Raw genomic sequence first — 8,422 nt, forward strand, 5'->3', positions numbered from 1 at the left:
CCCCGCCCAGATGAGCCCCCACTCCCCCAGGTGAGTTCCCGCCCCACCCAGGTGAGCCTCTGCCCCAACCAGTTGAGCCCCCACCTGCCTAGGTGATCCCCCGCCCAGGTGAGTCTCCTGTGCCTCCAGATGAGCCCATCTCAGCCTTGCCCTGCTGAGTCCCCACTCCCTCAGGTAAAGCCCTGCCCCCCCAGGTGAACTCACTACATTCTTCCTAGTAAGCCCACTATGCCCTGCCTGGGTGAGTTCACTTTATCTGGTCCAGATGATCCCCCACTACCGCCAGGTGAGCTCACTTCACCCTGCAAGTGAGCCCCCCCAAATCCCCCCAGATGATCCCACCACACCCTTCCTGGGTGAGCCCCTGCTCTTGTCCAGGTGAGCTCACCTCACCCTATCCAGGGGAGCCCACTACCCCCTGCCCACTTGAGGCTACCATGCACTTGTAGGTGGGGCTTGGTGGTCCCAGCGGCAGGCAGTGTCCTGGGAGCTGACCCTACCTGGTCTCTACAGAGGAAGGAGGAGGCCGGAGAGGATGAGGACCAGGAAGTGGAGCTGACTGAAGTGGACCAGTGGCCCAAGGACCAGGCCAGTGTCAGGGAGGAGGAGGCCCAGGTGAGGGCAGGATGTGGGGCCGCGCAGACTGGCACCAGCTTGAGCAGGGTGGGGGCCAGAGTGAGATTGAGCTGGAGCCAAGCGGCGTGAGTGGGGGGCTGAGCGAGGTGGGAGCCAAGCGGGGTGAGTGGGAGTGAGGTGGGAGCCAAGCGGGGTGAGTTGGGGGGCTGAGTGAAGTGGGAGCCATGTTGAGCAAGGTAGGCCTGGAACGAGGGGTCAGGTGGCATAGGAAACTGAGTTGGGTGGCACCTGGGCTGTGTGGGTTGGTGCCAGACCCAGCGAGAAGCCCAGGCGCTGGTCCTCTCCCTCCATCATGTGGTGTCCCCTCCAGGGTATAATGCCCCCCACGTCTGAGATGGAGGCTGATAACTGCATCGTGCACGACCTCACGGCTCAGAGCCCTGTCCGGCAGCGTCTGTGTAAGGACAAAGTGGGGGCCCAGGACAAGGTCCTGTTGGTGGACACCGCATTCTCAGCTGTCCTGACCACCTGCAAACCCACCAGCTCCTCAGACTGGGGCCGATGCTGCCCTCTGGTGGCCACTGCAAATGAGCTGGCTGCATTGGCTCTAGGACCCAGCTGTGGTCTTCCCCACAACTTCCAAGGCGAACAGGATCCTGAACCCCGAGACCTATGGGGGCTTCTGAGGCTACTGCCTCTTGCTTCCAAGTGAATTTGACCACTGACTTTGGGTTGGCATCCCTGGGAACAGATGGACCAGAGGCTGGAATGAGGGTGCCCTGGCAGGTGCCAGCTTTGGACCAAGGGTCCTGGCAGTACCCGCATGGGAGGGGTCAGGGGGCTGTCTCGGTGCTTGATCTTCATCCTAAGCCTGGAGTTCCACTCTGGCACGTTCCCTGTCCAGGGGAGAGGGTGACCACAGTTCACTGTGGAGTGGGGGCCAGAGCCTCCTCCCCCAGAATCAACACATGGGCTGATCCTGTGGGGAGCAGACTGTGGGGGGCCAAGAGTAGGTGTGGGGTCTCGAGGCTGACATGGTCATCCTGTCTTAACCCTCTCCAGCTCCCTCTGTCCACACAAGCTGTCTCCAGACATGCTCTTGCCCACACTATCCCACGTGGGAGGTGGGCCCGGACATCCAGACACGCCCACTGCCCCCGCCTGGTTCTGGCACGATCCCTGCCCACACTGTCCCACATGGGAGGTGGGCCCGGTAGCATGACCCCTCCCCCTGTCTTCAGTGCGTCGCAGACAGGCCAAGCGGAGAGCACCGTCCCCCCTACAAGGACTCGGCCACCTCATCATGGACCAGAGCTACGTGTGCGCCCTTATCGCCATGATGGTAAGGAGCCACCTGGCTGAACGCCTCAGGGCCGGGCCTTCCTAGACTCCTCACCGTCCAGGGATTGATTGGCAGGGGGCTGGCAAGACACAGGGGTGGTCAGGCCTGCTTGGCACACAGCTGCGTGCGTGCGTGTGTGAGAGAGAGAGTGTGTGGGGCAGAGAGAGTGTGTGTGGGGGAGAGAGAGAGTGTGTGTGTGTGTGTGTGTGTGTGTGTGTGTGTGTGTGTGTACGCGCACACGCGTGCTCGCCGACCCTCGCGTGGTTCTGCAGGTCGTGTGCACCTTCTGGTTGAAGCTCCCCGTTGTGTGTCAGGCCTGGGTGTGGTGGACAGGGTGGGCAGTGCTGACCCGCTCATGCCTGCCCACCTGCTCGGCCCAGGTGTGGAGTATCACCTACCACAGCTGGCTCACCTTCGTGCTCCTGCTCTGGGCCTGCCTCATCTGGACGGTGCGCAGCCGCCACCAGCTGGCCATGCTCTGCGCACCCTTCCTGCTGCTCTACGGCCTGGCGCTGTGTGGCCTGCGCTACGTGTGGGCCATGGACCTGCGGCCAGAGCTGCCCACGATGTTGGGCCCTGTCAGCCTACACCAGCTGGGCCTTCAGCACACTCGCTACCCCTGCCTGGACCTCGGCGCCATGGTGAGCACGCTCAGGGCTCCCCTGCGTCCAGAGTGAAGCTGCTGGAGGAGCGTGTGTGTGTGGACGTGAGCCTGTGGGCACAGACGTGAGCATGTGCATATGTGCCGCTGTCTGTGCAGACACGTGAAGCCGCACACGCGAACACCATGAGCCTCTGTGCACTTGTGATCCCAGACACACGTGTGACAATACACATGGCTACGGAAGCCTCTGCTGCTGTGAGCCTGCGTATGTGGACGCGAAGACGCAGGTGTATGTGAATTTGTGTGTAAATGTGAACCCAGGTGTGCGCACACATGAGCACACACACGTGGACCTTAGTGAAAATGTGCAGATGTCCGTGAGCCTGTGTGCAAGTGTGAAACTGCATGTATGGGAACATGGAGCCGTGTGAGCGTGTGTGTGCAGACACGGGGAGTTGGTGTGTAAATCTGTGCCGGTGTGAAAGCTACATGTAGGAGCCCATGTGTGGGTGTGACCGCGCGTGAGCCAACAAGGACTTATGTGTAAATCTGTGCTTGTGTGACTGGTGTGTGAGGCCCTGCGCTGCCTCTGCCCCCGCGGGGCCTGCTCTCAGCGTGCGCCCCATGACGCCCCACCCCCAGCTGCTCTACACCCTCACCTTCTGGCTCCTGCTGCGCCAGTTTGTCAACGAGAAGCTGCTGAGGAAGGGGCAGCCCGCGGCCGAGCTGACGGGGGTCACCGTGGCTGACGCAGGTTAGCGGCTGGCTGTGGGGTCGCTACTCAGCCCTGTGGCCCTCGCCTCCTCCCGTGTCACGGCCCTGTCCGCCCGCCCTGTGGCCCTCACCTCCTCCCGTGTCACGGCTCTGTCCACCCGCCCTGTGGCCCTCACCTCCTCCCGTGTCACTGCCCTGTCCGCCCGCCCTGGAGGCCTCACCCACCTCCCGTGTCACGGCCCTGTCCGCCCGCCCTGGTGCCCTCACCTCCTCCCGTGTCACGGCTCTGTCCGCCCGCTCTGGAGGCCTCACCCAGCCCCGGTGGTCCGCAGAACCCACACAGACGCAGACTCTGCTGCGGAGTCTAGGGGAGTTGGTCTCAGGCGTGTACGCCAAGTACTGGATCTACGTGTGTGCTGGCATGTTCATCGTGGTCAGCTTCGCCGGCCGCCTGGTGGTCTACAAGATCGTCTACATGTTCCTCTTCCTGCTCTGCCTCACCCTGTTCCAGGTGGGGGGACAGTGGCAGAGGGGGGCCGGTGGGAGGGGGTAGCTGGGGAGGAGGGACGGGGGGACCATGCAGAGGGGGCGTGGTGGAGGTGACGGTGGCTGAGGTGATAATGGTGGAGGGGAGACGGTGGTGGAGGCAGGAGAAGGGAACAGGATAGAGAAAGTGGTGCAGGGAGAGCAGTGGGCAGTCGGGCCCTAAAAGTTCACCAAGGAGGAAAGGGGCACACGGTGGGCTGGGAGGCAGGACCTGGGAGTGGACAGCGTAGGGGAGTGGTGGGTGGCAGAGCAGGTGGGGGGGGCAGAAAGGAGAGGGAGTGGGGAGGGAGAATGGGTGCCTGCCCCCGGGACCCCTGCCCCAAATGCTGTGCCCTCATGCCCCTCCCCGCCGTGTCCCCCACCCTGCAGGTCTACTACAGCCTGTGGCGGAAGCTGCTCAAGGTCTTCTGGTGGCTGGTGGTGGCCTACACCATGCTGGTGCTCACGGCCGTCTACACCTTCCAGTTCCAGGACTTCCCCGCGTACTGGCGCAACCTGACCGGCTTCACAGACGAGCAGTGCGTGGTGGGCGGCCAGGCGGGCCCAGGGTCGGGGGCACAGCTGACGGCCCCTGCCAGCAGGCTGGGCGACCTGGGTCTGGAGCAGAGTAGGGTGGTGACCGGGCAGGTGGAGGCCAAGTTCAGGGGGCACTTGGGTGTGGATCAGTTCAGTGTGGTGGGTCATAGCAGGTGGTGACTGGGTGGGTTTTGGGGGCCATGACTGGGTGGGCTGTGGGGGTTGGTGACAGGGTGGTTTTTGAGGGCCGAAGACTGGGTGGGTCGTAGTGGCCGGTGACTGGGTGGGTCGTGGGGGCCGTGACTGGGTGGGTTGTGGGAGACATGACTGGGTGGGTCGTAGCGGCCGGTGACTGGGTGGGTTGTGGGGCCAGTGCTGACGCCCCCCCGCCCCCACCCGCCTGCAGGCTGGGCGACCTGGGTCTGGAGCAGTTCAGCGTGTCAGAGCTCTTCTCCAGCATTCTCATCCCCGGCTTCTTCCTGCTTGCCTGCATCCTGCAGCTGCACTACTTCCACCGGCCCTTCATGGAGCTCACCGACTTGGAGCACGTGCCCCTGCCAGGGAGCCACCCCTCCCGCCGGGCCTGCAGGTGCCCACTCCCTCCCACCCCATCGAGCTGGGCCCCATCCCGGAGGAAGGTCCCTTGCATTCAGGAAGGATGATGATGCCAATGGCAGGACACTGTCCATTTCTGAGGACCATGTGTTCTCTTGAGCCCCTGGGGGCTGGACACCCCAGGAAGTCCAGAGTACCAGCGACCCCAGCATGGTGGGGCAGGCGAGGGAGATGCTGGGGGCGGGGGCGGGCCTGCCCAGGAGCCAGCAGGCATGGACTCTCAGGCTCTTGTAGGCAGGACATGGTGATCGGTGCCACACTGCTGCAGCAGGACACCCTGGGGACCCCTGAGGATAAGGCTGTCCCTGGCCAGGCCAAGCAGGGCCTGGAAGGTGAGCGCAGCAGGTGGGCCAGAGAGTGGCGGCCAGGGGCTGGAGGAGTCTCGGTGGGCCAGCTGTTCACAGCCCGTCCTCCCCCTGCAGCCTCGACCAACAAGTGGGGCCTGGTGGCTGAGCGGCTGCTGGAACTGGCGGCCCGCTTCTCGGCCGTGCGCGCCCGTGTGCAGGTCTTCGTCCGGCGCCTCCTCGAGCTGCATACCTTCAAGCTGGTGGCCCTGTACACGGTTTGGGTGGCTCTGAAGGAGGTGTGCGGCGGGCAGCCCTCTGGGAAGCGGGGCCACTTGTGATTTCCCCCCACCGCTGGCTCACCTCTGCCTGCCACCTCCAGGTGTCAGTGATGAACTTCCTGCTGGTGGTGCTATGGGCCTTCGCCCTGCCCTACCCCCGCTTCCGGCCCATGGCCTCCTGTCTGTCCACTGTGTGGACCTGCGTCATCATCGTGTGCAAGATGCTCTACCAGCTGACAATCGTCAACCCCCACGAGTACTCCAGCAACTGTACTGAGGTACCGCCCCACCCCCAGGCTGTGGGGGAAACTGGAAGACTGCCTGGAGGAGGCCGTATTTTCCCTGTGTCCAGGTGTCTCGTGAGCACTTCTCAGCCTAGAGACATGCAGGTCCTGGTGTGAGGGGCAAAGACTGATGGGACAGCCCTGCCAAGACTCTGTCTGTCCCCCCATACCCTCCACCCCAGTCCCCTTCTGAGAGGTGATTCCATATTAATGTCCCCTCACATCTCCAGCAGCCCTTCCTGGGCCCAGAGGTGGGTGTGTGGGACCAGGGCGTGATGCAGGGCTGGGCCGGCTGGCCTGTCCCTCGCCCGCCTGGACACCAGACTAGGGTGGGCTGTGACACCTGCCCTCCCCGGCAGCCCCTCCTCAACAGCACCAACCTTCAGAAGACAGAGGTCAACCAGTCCCTCCTGTACCGGGGGCCTGTGGACCCCGCCAACTGGTTTGGGGTGAGGAAGGGCTTCCCCAACCTGGGCTACATCCAGGTGAGTAGGCAGGGGGGAGCCCAAGAAGTGAGGGGGCTGGTGGGACAAGCAGGGAGGTACTAGGAGTTGGGCGGGTTGACGGTAGTGGGACAAGCAGGGAGGAATCTGAGGGGTGGCATGGCAGGGGAGGAGGTTAGAAGGCGCTAGTGGGACAAGCAGGGTGAAGTCCAAGGGGTGAGCGAGGAGGATGAAGTGGGCAGAGGGACTGCAGGGTGTCGGGGCTGCTGGGAAGGGGCCACGGAGGCCTGGCGTGCATGGGGGGACGGGCCTTGGGCCCTGTGGGGCTGGCTCGGAGCAGGCCCCCATTGTGCCCGCCCCCCAGAACCACTTGCAGGTTCTGCTGCTGCTGGTGTTCGAGGCCATCGTGTACCGACGGCAGGAGCACTACCGGCGCCAGTACCAGCTGGACCCACTGCCCGCCCAGGCTGTCTGTGTGGATGGCACACGCCATCGGCTCGACGCAGACCTGCTCAGCTGCCTCAAGTACTTCGTCAACTTCTTCTTCTACAAATTTGGGCTGGAGGTGAGGCCCCTGGCATCAGGCCCTCCCTGAGGCGGCTGCCTGTCCACTCTGGGGTGTCCACCTAGCCACACCTGAGGGCCTTGTGAGGAGCAGGAGCGGATGGCAGCTGGCTGTGATGTGAGGGCATCACTGGTCCCTGCTGTGTCCAGGTTGGGCTCGTCCAGCTCCTGCAGGTGGCCTGGGGCACGGGTGGCCATGCATCCGAGTGGCCTGCAGCTGAGCTCCTGGGCCTGTTAGAGGAAGGAGGGCGCGGCTGAGGCCGGTGTGGACGGGGCGGAGGGCCCAGGGGAGGCTGGCATGGACGGGGCGGAGGGCCCAGCTGAGGCCGCCGTGGACGTGGACGGGATGGAGGGCCCAGTTGAGGCCGGCATCCACGGGGGCAGAGGGCCCAGGGGAGGACGGCATGGACAGGGTGGAGGGCCCAGCTGAGGCCAGCGTGGACTGAGTGCCAAGGATGGGCAGGCTGAGGACGTGATTGGGCAGGGTGGGTGAGGGTGGGAGACCTGTCACAAACAGTAAGTGGGCTCTGGTAACTCTCCTTGAGCCTTGTATCCCTCTGGCGGAAGAGGCCAGAGGGTCCCGTCCTGGCGGCAGGGGCCTCGAGCCTTCAGTGTTTCCTGCCCAGGACCTGGGACCTGCTGGCCTCTGGATGAGAGTGATGTCTGCCCCGCTCCTAGATCTGCTTCCTGATGGCCGTGAACGTGATTGGTCAGCGCATGAACTTCATGGTCATCATGCACGGCTGCTGGCTGGTGGCCATCCTTACCCGCCGGCGCCGTAGGGCCATCGCCTGCCTCTGGCCCAACTACTGTCTCTTCCTCGCTCTCTTCCTCCTCTACCAGTACTTGCTGTGCCTGGGTATCCCGCCTGCCCTGTGCCTGGGTGAGGAGTGGGGCGGGTGTGCCACCGTGTGAGCGCGAGGGCTCAGTGCCTGCCCTGGGCCCAGAGGACTTGAATGTGCTGGGTGGGGGCCTAGCGCCTGAGCGCCCACCCTGAGCCTAAGAGAGCAGTGAGTGGGGACTTGTGTAGTGGGTATGGGGGCTGAGCGGTGTCCTGAGCCTAAACCTGGTTCTGGAGGCCATTGCAGGCCCTTGTGAGCACAGCCGGGGTCCCGGCCTGCCTGGCCCTCTCACCGCACCTCTCGGCCCACAGACTACCCTTGGCGCTGGAGCCAGGCCATTCCTATGAACTCTGCTCTCATCAAGTGGCTGTACTTGCCTGACTTCTTCAGGGCACCCAACTCCACCAACCTCATCAGTGAGTGCCCCCCCCCGGATGGGTTCTGCTGTGTGAGGAGGGCCCCCCAGCAGTGAGCTCCTGGGCAGAGTGTGTGTCCACCAGGAGTGTGAAGATAGGCTCTGGTCACTGTGTGCAAGCTGTGCTTCCGAGGTGAGGTGTCCATGTGATGACCACCACTTGGACACAGCCTGGGGACAGCAGGATGCAGCCACACGCAGCCACAGACACACGTACATGTGAGGATGTAGACAGGGCACATAAGCTGGCACAGATGTGCGCACACGTGTGAGTGCCAAGATCTAGATCATGCGCGCACACACAGATATGCACGCACACAGAGACATGCACGCACACGCAGACACGCACACACACGCAGACATGCACACACACAGGGAGACATGCACGCACACACA

General features: G+C 63.8%; 1 protein-coding gene across 1 annotated transcript in view; it reads left to right on the plus strand.

The window, feature by feature from the left end:
• PIEZO1 (piezo-type mechanosensitive ion channel component 1) overlaps positions 1-8,422 on the plus strand; it is a 31,065-nt gene that overhangs the window by 9,093 nt on the left and 13,550 nt on the right. Inside the window, exons 8-21 of the mRNA XM_006888770.1 lie at positions 514-615; positions 947-1,034; positions 1,818-1,918; positions 2,299-2,559; positions 3,165-3,276; positions 3,569-3,747; positions 4,152-4,300; positions 4,705-4,887; positions 5,148-5,496; positions 5,580-5,756; positions 6,122-6,247; positions 6,570-6,770; positions 7,448-7,652; positions 7,923-8,027. Of these exons, the coding sequence (XP_006888832.1) occupies positions 514-615; positions 947-1,034; positions 1,818-1,918; positions 2,299-2,559; positions 3,165-3,276; positions 3,569-3,747; positions 4,152-4,300; positions 4,705-4,887; positions 5,148-5,496; positions 5,580-5,756; positions 6,122-6,247; positions 6,570-6,770; positions 7,448-7,652; positions 7,923-8,027 (2,338 nt within the window). The remainder of the gene's footprint in view (positions 1-513; positions 616-946; positions 1,035-1,817; positions 1,919-2,298; positions 2,560-3,164; positions 3,277-3,568; positions 3,748-4,151; positions 4,301-4,704; positions 4,888-5,147; positions 5,497-5,579; positions 5,757-6,121; positions 6,248-6,569; positions 6,771-7,447; positions 7,653-7,922; positions 8,028-8,422) is intronic.

The sequence above is a fragment of the Elephantulus edwardii genome, unplaced genomic scaffold, assembly GCF_000299155.1.
Source record: "Elephantulus edwardii isolate Elephantulus edwardi_28Jun2011 unplaced genomic scaffold, EleEdw1.0 scaffold00072, whole genome shotgun sequence".
In the NCBI taxonomy this organism is placed as follows: domain Eukaryota; kingdom Metazoa; phylum Chordata; class Mammalia; order Macroscelidea; family Macroscelididae; genus Elephantulus; species Elephantulus edwardii.